The 20922-nt window shown below is 44.6% G+C and overlaps 1 protein-coding gene across 1 annotated transcript; it reads left to right on the forward strand.

The window, feature by feature from the left end:
* The first annotated feature begins 2613 nt into the window (after window positions 1-2613).
* On the forward strand, window positions 2614-12237 carry nr1d1 (nuclear receptor subfamily 1, group d, member 1). Its single transcript, XM_070922764.1, has 8 exons — window positions 2614-2659; window positions 7242-7508; window positions 7881-7969; window positions 8318-8462; window positions 8615-9321; window positions 9411-9596; window positions 10252-10462; window positions 10743-12237. Exons 1-8 carry the CDS (start codon window positions 2629-2631, stop codon window positions 10961-10963), a joined length of 1857 nt encoding a protein of 618 aa, XP_070778865.1. The 5' UTR covers window positions 2614-2628; the 3' UTR covers window positions 10964-12237.
* The last annotated feature ends 8685 nt before the right edge of the window (window positions 12238-20922 follow it).

Here is a 20922-nt window from a genome sequence, read left to right on the forward strand (position 1 = left end):
AACGTTGCAGCTGGTGAAGGTGGGGCTCATTTTGAAAGTGAAAGTGAAACCAGAAGCTGATCTGGTTTGACTTTCAAAGATCAGAGTTTGAGGTCGGACTGAAAATCTTCGGCAGACTGAAACTGGACACATCTCTCTCTCAGACTGATTTGTGTGTGTGTTGTGGTGTTACACAGAAAACTACAACCTTCATCTTTGATCTGATCCTGAAAACAAGAAGATGGGTGATGTGTTGAGCAGAGCAGAGGAGCGGAGGAGGGAGCAAGAAAAGCAACAACTGGAACAATTTGTGGAGCGACTCGAGGAGGGTCCAGATCTGAGAGTCAATAAGAGCATCATGAGGTTCACCAGTCTGGCTTCTTCAGACCACCTGCGACAACACTACGTGAAGAGGGCAATGGAGGCGGGAGACTGCGCTGCCGACTGGATCAAGAGCCTGGTGGAAAAGCTGGGCGACTTGACACCAGCACCTGGAGTAGCGGGCCTCGGATCACTGGCCATCGCCGTCCTCATCGATATTGTTTCCTTCAGTCCACCTGAGGAGAGCACAAAGGACGCTCTGCGATGTGTGTTTGCTGAGGAGAAGGCCTCCGAGGTCTGGGACCAGATCGATGAGTGCCTGAAGAGATGCGTGATGAACTTTAAGAACAACGATAAGCTGAGGAGCGACATTGAGCGGATCGAGAGTCAGCTGAGCGCCGCCCTCACCAAGCTGAAGAACTCCATGGTGAGGGACGGGCACATGTCGTCTCAGGCTCTGAAGGCCTGGGTGAACGGGGCAGCCTTCCACATCCAGATGCTGATTCACCTGGTGAGACTCGGAGGGTTCAGAACCTGCGACCCTGCAGAGAGACTCCTCTCTGTTTACCTGAGCGACCTGGACCTGCTGTTCAGAAAGCACAGGGAAGTGATAGAAGAAAGGTGCAGGGAGACAGGGTCGGCGACCCACATGGTCGTTATAAGTAGATATCTGGTGGATGAAGATTCAAAGTGGCATGCCATTGATACTCAGGGTTACTATGGCAAATATTTTGAGGCTTATTATGATCACAGGTACAGCAGGCAGAAGCGTGAGATTCAGCAGTACTTCAGTGAAGTAAGACAGAACCTGCAGAATCTGGTTCATCAAAGAGGCTCCTTGTCTCTGGACCTTTGACTCAGACTTGTGTCCTCTGTTTTTTTGACTCTTGCTTGTTTTGAACATGCAGGCGTTTTGACTCTGACTTGTCTCTCTTGCTTTCAGTGGGTATAAATAACATGGCATTACATTTGCACTATCTAACCCCCCACACTATTTTTATTCTAAAGGTCAGAGATCCACATCAAAATAGCTTTTGCTCTCATGAACACAACTTGTGCTCCTCCAAATATTTCTTTCACTTTACTTTTAGTTGTAATTTGTCAATCATTTTAAAATAACTACAAATAAGTCAGAAAAACAAGTAACTGCCAAGTCATGTGTGCCGAGAAAACATGTAATGACATAGTAAATATTTTTATTATCATTATTATTATATTTTTATGACATTTCTAATGTTGATGGGTGGCTTTATTTTTAAAGAATATTGCATGTGAACATGTATATCTGTACTTCAAGATAACGGCTGAAACTAAATTAAATACTAACTGCTTGTTTATAATAGTTGTGGATTTTCCTGCAAATGTAGGAATATATATTAGAAACTGTATTAAATGCGTGTGAATGGTCTCTAATAGAAGTGATGATTGAAAAAAACTCAACAGGCAAGTTATTACAGTTGTTTTCCTGAAGATTATTCAATTAAACATTTTTATTTTATCAGTATTTCTTTTAAATGATATGAATGATACTGAAATCAAGCATGGCCTGTAAGTTGAGCAGCAGCAGCTCTGTGTTACAATAATTACAAATAAACAAATACAAACATTTAATACTGTTTATTGTATGTTTTCATCACTTTTATTCACATTTTACACGTATATCTCTTTTTTCGTGTGCATTACTTTCCCATTGCTTCTATTGTATTTTTACTCAAAACACTTTAAACGACAAAATCATTTCCAAAACATTTCATGTGCTGACGTAAACTCTCTCTCCCTCCTCTCCTTCCGTTCACTCATCTCCACGCCTACATTTCCCACAACCCCCCGCTGTTGGAGAGCAGCGGGCTGCTCCACGTGCTCTGGGAGTTAAAGTATGTACTACACGGAGTGGAGAGAGGAGGGGCGGGAAAGTGTGTCACTGGGGCACGAGGCTCTCCCCGCGGTCACATGGTCCCGTTTTCTGCCGCGTGCGGGCGCTGGCCCCCGCACATTCACGTCATCCAGCAGACTGCTTGTTGCGCGCGCGCTCTGTTTGAAAAAAATACGGAGACAGAGGGAAGCGCGTGCAGCAAATGACAGACACCACTTCTGTTAAAGTGAGCGAGAGAAGAACCGAACAAGGGAGTCACGAGAGACGCTGCGTCTTCTTCCTCTTCTTCTTCGTCTTCTTCTTCTTCTTCTTCTTCTTCTTCGTCTTCTTCTTCTTCTTCGTCTTCTTCGTCTGTCCGGTTGTCGCTCTCCTTCTTTGTGATGCGGTCGGCGGAGCGGAAAATATCCGGGATTTTTTAAAAAACGCTCTCGTGCGTGACGCTGTTGGATGTCAGGATGGCGACCACTGCCATGGACACAAACAACAATAACAACAACAACAACAACAACAACACCACAGGTAAATACCCCCCATTCAAGGAAAGGTGATGCCAAACGCGCGGCGTCTCTGTTTAACGTGAGTTTATGAGCACCTGCGTTTGACGTGTCATTTCAGATGTTAGATTTTAGGACTGTTGAAGGCTGGACTCTGGTTAACATGGGAAACATAAATCAACGAGTTACGGGTCCGGTGAAGCACCAACACGACCACGGGGAACCTGCAGCTTTCTGCCGCTCTGCTCAAACACGGGGAAGGGTGGTCTGAAAGAATGTGACAGGAAACCAATCAGTGATCTATAACCGAAGCTGTTTGCTCGGTCAGACGGCAGGACACCGTGACACGTAAAGAAATGTAGGCCTGGAAAGACGCGAGGAGTGTGTCTGTGTGTCTGAGGCGGATCGTCACGGGGACCGTCACCGTGATTCCGGTTGAGTTTCGAGGAACTGGGTCATGATGATGACGGCGGTCGGTCGCTGAGTCTCCTGGTGTCAGTGAACCAGCAGGGATGTGTATGTGAATGCACGGGCGTGTGTGTGCGCGCGGTGCACATGGACCGGCAAACCGGGCCATGTGCGCTTTGTTTTCACTGAGTCCGCGCGCTGTGATTGGCTGCTGCGCACACTGAGCTCATTACATAATTCTCCTCCTCCTCCTCACTGTCTCTCTTCATCTGGACGTTTTATTAAAATGAATCAATCATCTGATAACTGGAGGAATTATTAACACGAGGCATCAGATGTGAATGTGTGTCACGTGTTTATTTATAGGCTATATCACACCGCTGTCATTTGTATTGAACCACATTAAGTTAATAAATATAAAATACATACATGTATAAATACAGCAGGTGCAAAACAAATAGTTCTGCTACATGTTGGCACATATAACCGATATTTGATCAATATATATATTTGTCCCGATCAGTCAGTGTTTGTGTGTTTTCAGACAGACACTCTCTTCACCTCCTCCTATCTGATCTCCTCCTTCATGCCTGTTGAGCCATGTGCAGCTTTGATTGGGTGTTCCCTCCCCCTCCACCCCCCCTCCTGTGAGAGAAAGTGGAACAGCAGCAGAAACCAATCACCTTCTCTCCTTTCCCTCTGGTTTCCACGGTCACACCAGGCAGCCGACCAGCCAATAAATCCTTCAGTCACTTCTGTTAAAGAACGGATCCCATTTAGATTCAGAGACAAGAGACACAAATACATTCATTTTAAATCTTAACAACGGACACACATTAGGACTGTTCCTCTGATGATGGAACCAAGGTGGACTGGGTCTGCTCCAGTCTGGGTCAGCTGGTGTTGATATGTTACTGAGCAGAGGTCCAGTGGTTCTGAGCAGAGGTCTAGTGGTTCTGGTCCAGTGGTTCCTGAGCAGAGGTCCAGTGGTTCTGGTCCAGTGGTTCCTGAGCGGAGGTCGAGTGCAGAGGTCCAGTGGTTCTGAGCAGAGGTCTAGTGTGGTGTCTGGTGGATTTACTCGTCTGACGTCTGACTGTCAGTCTTTGTCTTCAGCTTTGTCTCAAGTTTAAACTGTAGACTGTTGGAGGGAACTGTGAGCGTCAGCTGACCAACGGGGTCAGATTGTAATGTCTATGTTGAACACCTGCTTGAACCTGATTGGACGTTACGGGTCAGCTGGTAGCTGTCAATGAGCCAGTGATATTGAAGCATGAATGGAGCAGCAGCCGATCGGAGGATGAGTGAATGGATGAAATTATTGCTAACTTGCGTGGATCAGGGTGGAGGGGAAGTGGATCAGGTCCTAGAGGAGTATCTGGTGGTACAGTGCAGTGTCCCAGATCCAGATCCAGATCTAAACTCTCCACTCACAGATGTGGATTCAAACTGACATATGACAGCAGTAACAGAATCAGACCTTCATGGATGGTTTGAATCCTGTCTGTTCATATATGTCTATCTTTGTGAGGACCGATTGGTTTCAACTTCTCACTGCAGTGGTGCTGCACCCCCCCCCCCCCGTGGCAGTCTAAACCGTCATTCAAATGAATGGAGGACAGTTTTCACCACAACACCTAATTAGGTGTGAACGCAGCCGTGAGGTTCCTGTCAGAATCAGGTTTAAGTTAGATTATGAGACGACGGCCCCTCAGACATGTAAAAGGCCCCCCACCCCCAGACGGGACACCTAGACTGATAGAGATACAAGGCATTGAGCTGGCCTGGAACTGTACTGTGTCAGTGAGGGTCCTCACAAGTATATCAGTCCAGCCTGTGTTGGTGATGAACGGAGGGAACGTGAGAGCAGCAGCAGAGGGAGGTGTGTGTGTGTGTGTGTGTGTGTGTGTGTGTGTGTGTGGGCGGGCCGGTCTGGAGCCAGTCCCGTTGCAGAGTCTGATGTGTGCAGGAGGCACGTGGCTCAGGGGTGTGACCACTGACAACGCACGAGTCACCCCCCCCACAGAGCCTGCACGAGGGGGGGGGGGGGTACTCACATATTTCTATAATATTCCTATATTACTGTACAATACTCCTATTGTATTTTTTTGATTTTTTGATTATGTCACTGAGCCTTTCTGTATTTCTCTTCATGTTCAGACTCGAAGCAGCAGTGAATGTTTCTACTGACGGCGTGTGTGTATCACAGCTGATATATCTGCTACTTATTATTATTATTATTATTATTAAAACATGTGAGTGAGCCACACTGTTGTTTCCTTCATCACCATGAACACACACACTGTAGTTTATCTTGACTCACACACACCGTCCTGCTGCCCCAAATACTCGCTAGAGCACCACATGTGGATTCATCCGCCGCTGAAAATAGTCCCCAACAGATGCACCATTTCCTCCTGTTGGAGAGAGTAAGAGCGTCTTCTGTTAGATGTCTGCTGCTTTCTGCCAGCTGTTGTTTTTACTGTTTGGTAACATTTTAGTGAATGCAACATGGCCGCCTTGTATGGCAACATGAACAGGTGAATTAATCCTCATCCAACAACATATTTAACACACCAGGACTACGGACCTAAACTCCTGCTGCTGTTAGTGTGTGAGACCTGAAGTCAGGACGCATGGCAAACACTCAGTAAACAGTTCCATCTATTAAAACTGCAGAGGGTGCTTTTGACTGCACATTGCAACACATTGGTGTTTTTAACAACAATGACATGAAGTCGTTACAATATATATGAACATGTTTGATATCTCTTCAAACCTCAGCTATGAAGCTGCTCAATAAACTCTCAACATCATAATTATTAAAAGCATCAACAGGCGTTAATAACAGAATATCTGAGTGCACGTGACAACCAGATAATGTGAGTCATCGACGTGTTTATTGTGTTTGTGCTGTTATTGAAGCAGCAGACTGTGTGTGTGTGTGTGTGTGTGTGTGTGTGTGTGTGTGTTGCGTCACGTGCAGCAGTGACACGTGGAAACAGACACTGCTGCAGGATGAGAACACTACATTCACACCTGTAGTTTAAACAGCTGCAGGGTTCCTGTTGATGGACTGTGATGAGATGTGGTTCAGACCTTCATGGTCCCCTCAGGATGAACTGTAGTAACTCTGGTGATCCTCTGACTCTTCATCAGCGCCACCATCAGGTCAACATGTTCATGTGTCCAATACTTCGGTTTATGATCAAATACCTGCAGAACTGATGACGTTCATCAGCCTCAGCTGGACTCTGTGTTTACTGATAATAATCTAATTAGCAATTAGCTGCTCGCAGCCACTAACTGCAGCTGTAGCTGTTGTGTAGCTAACTGAACTAGCTGACAAAGCTAACGTTAGCATGCTAATTTCTGAGAGGTAATATGGAGGACGGTCGACATGTCTGACCTGAAACTTAAATATTAATAAATGATGTTTAATAATGAAGATTTTAAATTACATTTCACTAAAATAACACAACAGACCTCAAATAATGAAACTTGATGCTCATCAGTCTGTTTCTGTGACGTTCTGCTGATGATCATCTCATCTCATCCTGCCCCCCCACCCACGTTGCCTAAATTCCTAGAAAGTCTTGTTGTGAACTTTTACCACTGAACAACCCCCCACCTCTCTCCACCCAGCGGCTACCATGGTTACAGGAAAACAGCCAGGCTTCCTCTGCATAAATATCCTCCCCTCTTTTCCTCCCCACCCACCACGCACACAGAAACACACACAACGCAGATGGCTCCGCCCCCTCATGTCTGGCAGTGTGAGGACATTAAACTGATCTCAGACCAGCTGCTGCTGCTGAGAGTTCTTCTTTCTCTAACTGACTGTGAGATGCTGAGAGTTGAGTTAATGGATGTGTGTCCTGTATCTCTGTCTGTTGTCACATCGTTAAAACTCATCATGAGCAGTGTGACGTCGTCCTGCTGGATCTCAGACGGAGCTCACCTCACAGTTAGTCGACACTTTTGGGAGATATTGTCGCTATCGGCTGTCAGGAGCTCATGATGTCTTTGACTCGGCTGCTCTTACTTATGAACACTGTCTGTCTGTCTGTCCTTCTCTTTGGTCCAGACACAGATCTGATAGACATCTGTTCTTTCAGCTGTTGACCTCCAACTCTCTGTCTGTCTGTCTGTCTGTCTGTCTGTCTCTGCAGGAGGTGTGATCTCCTATGTGGGTTCATGTGGAGGCTCTCCAACCCGGACCAGTCCAGTCTCCATGTACAGCGAGAACTCCAACTCCCAGCCAAGCTTCACCTTCTCCTCCTCCTCTTTAACTCCCTCCTTCCTCAGCAGCAGCAGCTCCAGTTCAGGCTCTGCAGGAGAAGACGGCTCCTCCTCAGCAGGAGGTTCACCTCGAGGCCGAGATGACGGAGGCTCTCTGAGGGCGTCGCCCAGCAAGTCCGTGGCCAGTCTTACCAGTAAGAGCCTGACAGCTAAACCAGCTGATTATGACAGTTGAGCCTCAGAGAAAGGCAGCAGGTTCCAGGTTCTCAGGGTGTGTGTCGTCTTTCTTCACCCAAACAAAAATGGCGACCTGATGAAGAAACAGTCATTGCTGAATGCTATTTAATTGGCTGTCCTTCTGAATAAATCATTAATAAACAGTTTTCTAATAAACTGAAAATGATAAATCATTAACAACAGTATAACAAACAATAGTCGACTTTTTAACATGTTTAATGGCTGCAGAGAGAACACAGTGCTGTCCTCAGATCTGTTTCTGCATTAAAGTGACTCATTCAGATGGTTTTAAAATAGCGACTAACTGTGTGTGTGTGTGTGTGTTTCAGAGCTGAACGGCATGGTGTTGCTGTGTAAGGTCTGTGGTGACGTAGCTTCAGGTTTCCATTACGGAGTTCACGCCTGTGAAGGCTGCAAGGTGAGATATTCATCACACACACACAAACACACACACACACACACACACACACACTCACAGAATATTTGATCATCTGCATCACATGACCTCATCACTGTTTGTTCTGCTTCATATATATCACATATTTGGTCCCACTGGAGTTATAACTTCTAAATATTATGTCAGAGAACAAAACAGACCTAAAAACCCAAAACGCAGTATCTGTACTTTGGCTGAGTATTACTGCACTCGTAGAAAGACAGCTAATGTACGAGGGCTGAGGAAGTGGAAGCTAGCTTGTGAGATAGCTGCGGCTAGCCTTAGGCCAAGCTAAGTTTAGTTATTGATTTTCCTCTCGTCGTCCTGCAGGGTTTCTTCCGTCGCAGCATCCAGCAGAACATCCAGTACAAGAAGTGTCTGAAGAACGAGAGCTGCACCATCATGAGGATCAACAGGAACCGCTGCCAGCAGTGTCGCTTCAAGAAGTGCCTGTCTGTGGGCATGAGCCGAGACGGTGAGACCACCTGTCTGTCTGCGCACCTGTGTGTCTGTACACCTGCAGACCTGTCTGTCTGAGCAGCCGTCTGTCTGTACACCTGTCCCCCCGGGGATCAATAAAGTATTTGTGATTCTGAACATACGCCCCCCCCCCCCTCCTGTCCACAGCGGTTCGTTTCGGTCGGATCCCAAAGCGTGAGAAACAGAGGATGTTGGCTGAGATGCAGAGCGCCATGAACAACATGGTCAACAACCAGCTGCAGAACGACTTCCAGCTCACCAGCCTGTCCTCCTCCTCCTCCTCCTCCTGCTCCTCCTCCTCCTCTCCCTGCCCAGGGGTGACCATCGCCTCCCAGCCCCAGCCTTCAGCCCTGCCACTCGCTCCTTCCTCCCCCTCCCCTCCTGCTCCAGCTTCCTCCTCCTCACCCCCTCCTCCTCCTCTTCCTCCTCCCCCTTGTCAGAGCTCCTCCTCCCCTCCCCCCAGCCCCGGGTTGGATTCCACCATCAGCGCCATCGCCCGCGCTCACCGAGAGACCTTCCTGTATGCTCACGACAAACTGGCCAATCCCCACGCACCACCTCAGCATCAGAATAACCACGCCCACCACCACAATGGGGAGGCGGAGCAGTGGGGACCCAATCGGTGCCCCAACGGTTACCATGCCAATGGCCTCAACACCATCTATCACCATAACAACAACATGGGGACGGGGCGCTACCTGCCGCCGGACAACAGCCGAAACATCACACATCATCACCATGGCAACGGGAGGCGGAGCCTGCACAACAGTAACCTGATTGGAGGAAACGGGCTCGGTGATCATGTGACCCAGGGGCAGAACTGTCCAATGAAGAACCGCACGGCGATAGTGCTGGTAAGAACCAATCAAAAAGTGATTGGACGGTGGATGTTCAGGGGGGAGGGGTTTACTGACAGTTTGATCGACCTCTCCTCTCTCTCCAGGCCTGTCCGATGAACATGCAGCCTCAGGCCGACCCCTCAAAGACACCCCAGGAGATCTGGGAGGACTTCTCTCTGTCCTTCACCCCTGCCGTCAAGGAGGTGGTGGAGTTCGCCAAACACATCCCAGGATTCGGTTCTCTGTCCCAGAACGACCAGGTCACCCTGCTCAAGGCCGGCACCTTCGAGGTACGACAGATGTAGCGTCACGCTAACGCTCGCCACGTCTTCTGTTAGTCAGTTAGCTCATCTCATGTTTGATAATGTTTGAGGGGATAGAAAGAGAGACTTTAAATTAGTAAAGATGGGTGGGCTCTCTTTTCATTCAATATTTTGTGAAGTCCTCTTCTCGTTCTCTCTGAGAGTTTGATATCGCTCTCATGTCTGCACAGTAAATATGAAGTTACAGCCAGCAGCCGGTTAGCTTAGCATAAAGACTGGAAAGAGGGATTCTATCCAAAGGTAATGAAATTGTAGTAAACTGACTGTAGGAAGTCACTTGCTCCCCGGCCAAAACCCCCCGTTTGGTTTGTGTACATACGAAACAAACGAGATATAACGTGTTAATCAGTGAGCTTTAGTGCTGCAGCTAGCTGGATTTTGTTACCTTTGGACAGAGCCAAGCTAGCTGTTTTCTGTCTTTATGCTAAGCTAACCGACTAAACTCTCAACAAGAAAGAGAATCAGCGGATTTCCCCAAAAGAAGACCTGATTTAGTCGAGTCAAAATGTGCTGACTTTATATTTCTAAAGAGGAGTTGGATGTTTCCCTGTTTCCTGCAGCATCTAGTGGCCGTTAGAGGAACTGCAGCTTATTGGCTCCAACATCTTCTCTCTTGTCTCAGGTGCTGATGGTGCGCTTTGCATCCCTGTTCAACGTGAAGGAACAGACAGTGACCTTCATCTCTGGCGCCACCTACAGCATGGAGGAGCTGAGGGCAATGGGGATGAGCGAGCTGCTGGGAGCCATGTTTGACTTCAGCCTCAAACTAGCTGCACTGGAGCTGAACGCCCAGGAGCTGGGACTGTTCACCGCCGTGGTCCTGGTGTCTGCAGGTGAGGAGGGAGGGGCAGTGGACAAAATTCTCCTTTATCATCTGAATTGGCAGGCTGCTAAGCCCCGCCTCCCTTAGTTACTGTTGCTAACCTGTCATTATTTCCGCCTCATTTCTGCCGAGTCATTTATCTCGAATATAACAGTCGCAGATCAATGAAGCATGGATCAATGAACCAGTAGCTCTACATCTTGGACACTAATATTCTACTGTTTCTGCATGTTATCTTTATATTGAACAGTTTTCAAGAACAGTGTTGTTCTTCTTCTCCTCCTCTTCAGACCGGTCCGGTATCGAGAACGTGGCGTCGGTGGAGCAGCTGCAGGAGAACCTGATTAGAGCTCTTCGCTCGCTGGTCAGCAAGTCGGCCGTCGCCCCCGGCAACAACCATCACAACGTGGACTCGCCGCGCTTCACCAAACTGCTGCTGAAGCTGCCCGACCTGCGAACGCTCAACAACATGCACTCTGAGAAGTTGCTGTCCTTCCGCATCGACGCCTGATGACCTCACTGATGATGTCACTGACATCACTGACTCAGATCAGCATCACTTCCTGTGGTCTCTGAGGATAACAAATGAATAAATACAATATCATGTGGTGCTCTCCATCGCCACGATGCCAGCTCATAACATCATCATCCCAGTGTGCTGATGATGTCATCGCTGCCAACACCTGACATATGTTGATGTCATCAACAGAACTGTTCAGCACACAGCTCACTGCCAAAATAAGAGTCTGCAGCTTACAGCTTACATTCCGACTGGCCGAGTTAAAGTCCCACATGTTAAGAACACTTGTTAGCCGTTTGACCCAGAGGTGATCAATAATAATTGAATCTCTGTGAATCCGGTACAGAGTGGTTTACTTAGCTTAGCACAAAGACTGGAAGCAGGGGGAAACTGCTAGCCTAGCTCCATCAAAACAGAAAAAATCCCAACAACTACATGTTGTATGTTGTTTATGGAACAGAAGAAATAGAAATGTAAGGAGGAGACATTGTGGTTTTAGCAGCTGTTAGCATCGGAGCTTTTTGTTGACCCCATCACTATCAATCTAAATCCCTGAAGCCCACTAACCCAGGAAACCCTCTTTGATGGGTCTGAACTCTACTGTCAACTGGATTTATTAAAATGTTAGACTCTTCCAGTACAAACTTTTCCAGGCGAAAGGGGACATCCAGAACTTCCAAGCACCAAGTTGACTTGCTGTTTTGTTGTAAAACGACAAACAGACAAAAGCTTCATCTTAACTTCATCGTCCTACTTTTAATATTCAAGTGGCAACTTGTTTTTGTCTGAATCTGTGAACATGAGGAGGCAGAGTCCACCAACACCAGCCAATCGTACGAAGGAAGGGCAGTGACGGACAGCTCCACTGACCAATGAGGCGCTGCAGGAGAGGCGATGTGTTTAAGTACAATCAGAAAATCTGACGTTACAGTGAGCTGCTGTGAGAAGCCTCAAACTGTCGTCTCTCTAACAAACATGCAGCAGAACATCTGTATGAAAATTGTAAATAAATACAAATATCCAGTTATGCTTGAACTGTTTGAAGAACTGTGTTCGACACACAAAGATATATTATACATTTATATTTTTTGTTAATATGAATATATGCCTGTGCAAATATTATGACTGTATAAAAGTGTGTGGAGCACAAACTGTATGTACAAGATTTTAAACAGTGTTGAGTATGAAATGCATCTAATGGACATGAGATGTATTTTAATGTGTTTTATGTTGTAAAGACATTATGTATAAAAATACACATCAGAGTCCTGAACGTCTTGTTTTTCTTTTGAGAGCACAAATTAAGTAATTTGAATAAAAAGAATAGACATATAACAGAAAAAGTATATTTAAAGATGTATGAATTAATTAATTAAATTAAATTAAAAATAAAACAAAAATAATAACCACATACATAGATGTACAGGAACCTTTCACTAGTTATTTTCACACGATATATATAATCATAAATAATAATCAGCACCTTCACACTCAGTCTATACTGAGAGAAAAACAGAAAGATCATGTTTTTTTACTGAAGGAATAATGAAAATAATTTATACTATTTTAGCTAATAATTTAACGTTCTGTATTTCTTTAGGAGGTTTTTACACAAAGACAGAGAGATGCAGAAATGAGTGAGTCACAGGATGAGAAGTAGGTCAAACTGGAGGCTCATAACCAACTTTACACTCTGCTTTCTGATTGGTCAGCTGCTTCAAAAACCTCAGTATCCCCACCAACCAATGAGGAGCCAGCAGGCGGAGACACGAGTGTCCCAGTTTCAGACTGATTCATACATCACTGATACATATAATGTTTACCATGTTGACCTGATGATGGCGCCAGACGAAGAGTTATTACAATTCATCCTGAGGGGACCATGAAGGTCTGAACCACATCTCATCACAGTCCATCAACAGCTGATGACATGTTTCATCTGCAGACGCTGATGGAAACAAGTCGACACTTTAACTGAAGTCAGATTCTGCTTCAGAGACTGATCAGGGATCAGGCCTGGACTATATTCTTTGCAGTATTTATTTTAACATTAAAATGGATGCCAATTTGGAGCCAATTTTAGACACGTTGTGTACTACTGGATAGATTAGTAGAGTAGTCCTGTTATATCATATCAGCATATTATGTTTTCTTATGTAAAAACTAGTGACTACAGCTGTCAAATAAATGTAGTACAAAGTAAAGTACCAGTATGTCACCTGTTAGATTAACTGTACATCCTGTACAAATAAAAGTCCTTGAATCCTTGAGTTGTACCTTGAACCTCCATGATAGGGGACATGTTCAGTCTGTCTGGTCTGGAGTCTTTTCCCTGTCATGTTATCTCAACACGTGTAAAAGTGTGTGTGTTATGTCACAGTGTACAGTAAGGAGTGCAGCAGTGCATGCTGGGAGACCAACAGAGAGAGGCAGCAAACAGACAAGAAACAGTGACTCCTGGTGGCCGCAGGGCAGCACTGCAGGGCAGCTTCACAAAATAAAAGCCCCACCTCAACTCAGACATTAATGAGCTTTTGTGTAAATACGTGGACAGTCTGTCGTTTTATTAAAAAGTCGTTTTTCACAGATTTGATGAATATATAAGAATTAACATTTCACTGTTTTTCTTGGTGCAAAAGGTTTATTTACATTTTGATGTTTAGTGCAGTGATCAAATAAACACCAACAGAAACACTGAAGATCAGATGACAGGAATAAACAACATGTGATAAACAGACACAACAGGAAAATAAGATCATCACACAGGGGGAATATACAGGTGAGAGACTGACATCTAGTGGACATGAGAGGGAGGACAAAGAGTCAAAGGTGGAGGGAAGACGAGCCAGTCAGATGAGTGGACTGCTGCAGAGAAACGCCAACCAGTCCGTCAGACTGGGATCAGGTTTATGAGGCTGACAGACAGACAGACAGACAGACAGAGAGAGAGAGACACACACACACAGAGAGACAGAGACAGACAGAGAGACAGATTAGTTCACTTTCATGAGTAGAGAGCTGTCACTGTGAGGAGAAAAAACAGATAATAAAGTTGTAATGTTATGAGGTGTTTATGTTATTGTTATTATGACGAGTTAACAGTGGTGGAAAGTAACTAAGTACAGTTCTGAGGTACTTGTACTTGACTCTTTGTACTTCTACTCCACCACATTTCAGAGGGAAATAGTTCTTTTTACTGCACTACATCCATCTGACACCTTTAGTTTCAGATGAGAGCAGCAACAAGGAGTTTGGTGATGAAACGTCTCAGTTTGATACTGATGCCTACTGACCAGACTATCAACGAGACGATTGGCTGTTTCTATACAGTGATGTCTTAATGTCTGTCAACAGGTCAGATTCCCAGCGAGATCAGAATAAACGATTTACGTCAGAATGTTGATGAACACATTAATGCATCAATAATATAATATATATTATTCTATATATACATTATTATTCTATTATTATAATGAGTGCTTTTTAATTAGGTAGAGTGCTTTAAGTATATTTTAGGATTTGTACACTGTTACCTTCAGTCCAGATGTGTCCAGAGGTTGTCCATCCCTTCGTACTGACAGCAGTCGGGCTCGTCCGCTGCCCGGGTATCCCTCCTCCAACTCCAGGTGACACACCAACAACGCTGACTTCAGGTAGACCAGCAGACGCTGAGCAGGACGCCAGTCGATGGCAAAACTGAAAACACACACAGAAGATCAGCGTCCAGTACACACAGACAGAGGTCCAGGAAGTGTTTAGCCTAGCTTAGCACAAAGATAAATGCACAAAAAAATCCAACTGCTGTTAGCTGACAAGCTGGTCACACAGGCTCATCCAGTAGGAAACCCTTCCAATCCAGCAGTTACCATGGAAACTACCTCTGAATTTGCATCTCAAAATATTTCTATTGATAAGCAAGACTGAACCCAAATCTGGGGTTCATTAATGACTAACTGATGAATTAAAGGTATTTGAGGGTAAAAACTGAAGGACTCAACAACAAATAGCTCCAAAGCTAACTGCTGCTACAACCACAAAGTCTCCTCTTTACATTTCTGTTTCTAAACAACATACAACATGAGAGTCAGAAGGTGGACTGTGTCTCTCCTGCTGATGATTATTGATCTGTTGGACTGCTCCTTTAAAAACACCTCTAATGCCTCTGTTTGTAAAGGAACTGTTGAATTAAATCATCTACTATAGAAGTGTAGATAAATGAAACAGCAGCTGGTCAGTCTCAGCAGTGTTAGCTCTTCATGACAGGTGATTACTGATTATTGATCTGACGGGTTTTAGTCCAATCAGAACCATCAGAGGTCTCGCTCGTCATCACCAACTGACAGGAGAACAAACAGCAAGTGGAGGTTCACCTGGATCTCAGTCCTTGGATCTCAGACAGCAGCTCGAACTGACCCATGTAACTCTGCATCACCTCCAGCATGGCGGCGCTCAGTCCAGCCCGTTTGCCCGACATACAGTCCTCCACCAGGCCAAACGTCCCCTCATTCACCTGCACACAGACACACTGTCACTTTAAGAAGGACTAACAAATCAGCAGCTTGCAAACATTTTCAACTTGCAGGTGACCAATTTTTTTCTTTGTATGTGTGTGTGTGTGTGTGTGTGAGACCAGGGTCATGATAATCTGTCCATGAGTGGTCTTTTGTCTGAAGGGGGACACACAGTGTAGGCTTGGAAAACCGGTCCATCCAGCAGCTGTTGAGATCAACAGCTGCTGGATGGACTGTGGTGAGATGTGGTTCAGACCTTCATGGTCCCCTCAGGATGAACTGTAATAACTCTGGTGATCCTCTGACTCTTCATCTGGGCCATCATCAGGTCAACATGTTCATGTGTCCAATACTTCGGTTTATGATCAAATACCTGCAGAACTGATGACGTTCATCAGCCTCAGCTGGACTCTGTGTTTACTGATAACTAGCTAATGTTAGCATGCTAACACACTAAACTAAGATGGTAAACATGGTGAACATTATAGCTGCTAAACACCAGCATGTTAGCATGCTGCTATTAGCATTTAGCTTCATCTCAGAATAACGAATCAAAGCTCTGATTGAGTCGAACAGGGTCATGTTAACCTGGATTAGTTACCTGCAGTCTGAAGCGGTCATCATGGCTCCAGGTGACTGACAGCTTAAGTGGCTCCAGCTCATTCGACGACTGGTTAGAGGAGGGGCGTGGTCTAAGCTCCACACACAGCTCAGATTGGTTGAAGGACAGCAGGTTGATCTGCATGACGTCCTGCACAGCAGAGATGTACACCTGCAGCCTGACAGGTGAACAGGAGGCTGAGTTAGAGACCAATCAGAACGATTGACCGAGGGTCACCTGACCTGATGACACTCACTCGTCTCTGAGTCGCTGCCAGCTGATCAGCTGACTGAGTGCCGCTTCTGACTCCGACTTCAGCTGGGTCAGCTGACGATCACATGACTGCAATGCATTCTGGGCCTTCTGCAGAGACTCCCCCAGCTGTTCACACTGCTGCTTCTGAAGGAGATAAGGGGAGGAGAAAGGGAGAGAGGAAAGGAGTACTTGCAGTGAATTCTGGGTACTGTAATAAAAGTTGAACAGTAAACAGTAACATGACTCTGATCACGTGAGTTTTCTGAAATACCATCGCAACCATGTAGCAACCACTACTAATGCCATGACACACCCCCCCCCGAATTTTTTTTTTTAAATTATAATTAACTATCAGTTTGTGTGTGTGAGTGTGTGTGTGTGTGTGTGTGCTGACACCTTGTTGTGCAGCTGTTGGACCAGCTGTGTTAGTGTGTGTCGTCTGTTGTGGATTTGTTGGATTTTCTCCTGCAGAGATCTGAGCAGAGTCTCCGTCTCCTCCACCTTCGACCTGCTCTCCGCCTTCAGGGCCTTCCACCTGCCCCGAGCCCCACCCTCTGACACACACACACACACACACACAGTATAAACAAGTATAAACAGTAGTAGTAAAAGAAATGGTGGTTTCAAGGCATCAAAAGTTTATGTTCAATACAACACAATCATCCCCTCCCATGCTGTTTGAGGTCATTTTGAATCTTTTTCTGTGGTATTTGCAGGTTACAGACACATATTATACGCATACTATAAAACATAAGGCACCACCTTCTGGTAACTGATCTATAAAGTCTATGAACCGTTAATAAAGCGAAAGAAGGGAGACAGTGGTACCCAAAATATTGTAATATCTGTAGCCTAATTATGCATGGCGCAATTTTATTATTCTGTAGGGAAATATAAAGAAAATACATGTTAGATGAGTATGGGCAGTCCTTGGGTCCCTGTGTTGGCTCCTTCAGTAATTCATCCTTGTGTTTTTAAGACTGATTCTGATGTGTTTTAGACTAAATATCTTAATATTTTAAAGGTTTTATCAACAAATTTATGATAAATGAAAATAAAATGTATGTAGTATTTTCCACCTGTAAAGAAGAGTAGAAACAACATTTAGACCGTGGTGTGAGGCAGCCTGGCCCTGCTGATCTCTGGTGTACGGAGACTAAAACATGATTGAAAAGTAAAATGTGATACAATTTTGGTTAGTGGCTCAGGTGGGCCATGATCTCAGTATTTCTATGGACCTGTGTATGTACTGTGTGTACTATATGTACTCTGTATACTGTGTGTACCGGGTTGGGGGGGGCAGGGTTGTGTCATCAGTTGCTGGGCAGACTCCAGACCCTCCAACTGAGACATCATGGAGTCCAGAACAAACAGCTGACGCCACAGAACCTTCTGGACACGACGGCTGTCCTACACACACACACACACACACACAGTTAACTGTCAAAAGTGCCGCCTCAACTTTATTCAAGCTGACTGCCTGGATGAAAAGTCCCACCCACCAACATGGTAGGATCATTACTTTGAGTCACTGACTACATCTATACGATCTACATGATCGATGAGGCAGTGTTCTCCACTGGGAGGAATCTGCAGTCCTCCCAGTGGAGAACACATAATGGGGTCTACTGTCATTAGTGACAAACAGTCTTCCTGCTTTGGTTATTTGGAGTGATACATCTCGTTTGTTTGTTATTATTTCATGTAATCATACAAAGATTTTTATCTCGTTAGCGTCCGCCCCATCCCCAACATGAATTTCTATTGGTCACCCCTGGACAGAGGCAGACAGACCGTCAGGTAAAGGACCATCCTGGCCGCTTCAGCACAGTCCGGCTGCTCCGGGTCTCCACAGGGATCCAGGAGAGCAGGATCACAGCGCTGCAGTACACTGACACACACACACACACACACACACACACACACACACACACACACACACACACACACACACACACACACACACACACACACACACACACACACAAGCGGTTTATTACAGGCAGATTGAAAGCTAACAGTCCGTCAGCAGAGATAATTAACAACCGGCGTTAGCTCAGTCAGTTAGCTTCAGCTAGCTTGCTAACATTCTTCACTGTCGCTAATTCTCACGTTTTCAGCTCAGTTTTTCGTTTGAACTTTAAATCAGTTGGAACAGAAAACAGCCGACTGAGCGTTACGCAACATTTACAGACGTTAACTGTGACTATAGAGCGGTACGTGTTGGTTAAATGTGAGAGACTTACGTTCGAACTTCAGCCATTTCTATTTTCAAATATCCGCGGTACCACGAGCGATCTGATTGGTCAGTCGATGATGACGCTGTAGCACCTTGACATTAAATGTGGTAACAGTGACATCTAGTGACTACAATTAAAATAGCATGAATAGACAAACTACAGTGATGACATTAAACATTTAAATAATAAAAATAAATTAAAATATAAGTAAAGTTGTGATACATATTTATCGACTGTGATGTTTTAGCAGTCTAACGCCCAATTTCCTTCAAAAATACGTTTCTGTAAATTTACATTTGTAAAAGTGACATAATAATAATCACATCCAACATTATTAGACGTCTAAAGGAAAAACCTCACTTGATACAAAGTGTGAATTGACTGAAAATATTTTACTTTTATTAGATATGAGAAAAAATATTCTGTAGAGATCAGTTTTCTCCAATTCCTAATATCCTTAACAAAACAATTCTAATGTGATGCACAGAAACAAACAAGAACAATGTTATCTTGAAACCAACTTCTTTCATTCCCTTCAGTGGCAGAAAAAGTCATCTAGCCAACAGACGAGTCAGCTGATAATAGTGAGGCGCTCACTCCAAAAGGAAGACCTTCTAGTCTCTTTACACTGTATCTATATATATAAAATGTGACTACATTTCAGCAGAGTTTCTCCTTTTTATTTAGACGAAAAACATCAAATGTGATACAATTATGATATCATTAAAGGATGGAAATACAGGTGACAGCTGAGCACAATAAATCAGTGGTGGAATGTAACTAAGTGCATTTACTCAAGTACTCTACTATACAGTATACATCTGAGGTACTTGTACTTTATTAACTCTTTCTACTTTTACTCCACTGTACTTTTTACTTCACTAGTTACTTTTTCAAATTAAGATTTGTACACACAAAACATATGAAGAGTTTATAAAATATGATGTTTTGTTATAAATAAAACTCCCCAACAGTCGATTGACAGAAAATGAATTGGCAACTATTTTGATGGTTGAAGTCATTTTTCATGTAAAAACATTTCATGGTTCCAGTCATGGACTGTATATAACTATATCAATCAAATGTATAATATACATATTATATATTATATACAGTCTGTGGCTCCAGTGTAACGTCCAGCCTGCAGCTGCAGTACGTTTCCTCCCGGTCAGGTCACGTGCTCCTGTGTGTTGACTGTAGAGAAATAAAAAAAATCTCAGCAGAGATCTGCAGCAGAGAAGCTAACGGCTAACCGCAGAGCTAACTGTCCTCTGGGGATACATACAGCAGGTTTAACACCGACAGACAGATTAAAGTATGAGTTAACCTGCAGAGAGCCGGTAACGTTCACAGGTAGGATTTATTTCACCTGGATGTGTCGGTGATGCTGCCCAGACCTCCTGCTAATGCTAACACTGGGGTAGCTGGTTAGCTAACTCCGCATATCAATAACTCATTGTTTTAACATCGTGTTAAACAAGCTAACGGGCCGGTTTGTATCTGTGTGTCTGTCCGGACAGATGTTGATCATTAAACTAAACAGCTGGAGAAGAACTTAGGAGAGAAGCTAAAGTGTTAGCTTAGCAGACTGCAGAGATTCAGAGTCAGGCCGGTGCTGATGATGCTAGCTCGGAGCTAATTCAGCTGACGATGCTGAGAAACAGCATCGCTTCTTTTCTGTTTGAACAAATATAATCAATGTTTCATCTATCTGAATTTGGGTGTTAAACAGTCTTTAGAGTCTAATAGTTAAACTAGTCCCGGTAGAGTTGACTTTATCTAGACCTGGTCTGATGTGGTCTGAGAAAAGGCAGTAAAGTCTTCATGGTATTCTGTTTTGATATAGAGGAAAAAAAGGTTCGCTAATTTGAAACAGATTTTGAGACACCATGTGAACATAGTCCAGGTCTGACAAGTCTTAAGTATTGTGGCTTTTAAGCAAGATCTGGTCTGATGTGGTCTGGATGGTTTGTAGAGGAGGTCATTACAGTTAAACAGACCTGAGACCTGCTCTGCTAAGCAGTGGTGTTAGATTTGAGAGATTTCCTGAGGCAGCTTCTGCAGGAGACCTTTCAAAATAAAGGTGATGGGATGTAGTCCTCTTCTTGCTGCATGTGAGGACCAGCTGACTCCTGTATTGAAACACAAACTGCATCCAGGTGTTTTCAGGTGGAGCAGCATGAGAATGAAGGAAATCTCTGTAGTGAAGCACAGACATGGTGGTTGACTGTCACACAAACTTTATTCTGATAAGGGAACATTTCTCTTTAGTTTCTGAGCCAGTTGCCCCACAAGCTGTTTAAAAGTCAGACTCACTGCGTTTCAGCACCGTCCAGTGTTTGG

This window comes from Enoplosus armatus, chromosome 17 (assembly GCF_043641665.1).
Source record: "Enoplosus armatus isolate fEnoArm2 chromosome 17, fEnoArm2.hap1, whole genome shotgun sequence".
NCBI classification, from domain to species: domain Eukaryota; kingdom Metazoa; phylum Chordata; class Actinopteri; order Centrarchiformes; family Enoplosidae; genus Enoplosus; species Enoplosus armatus.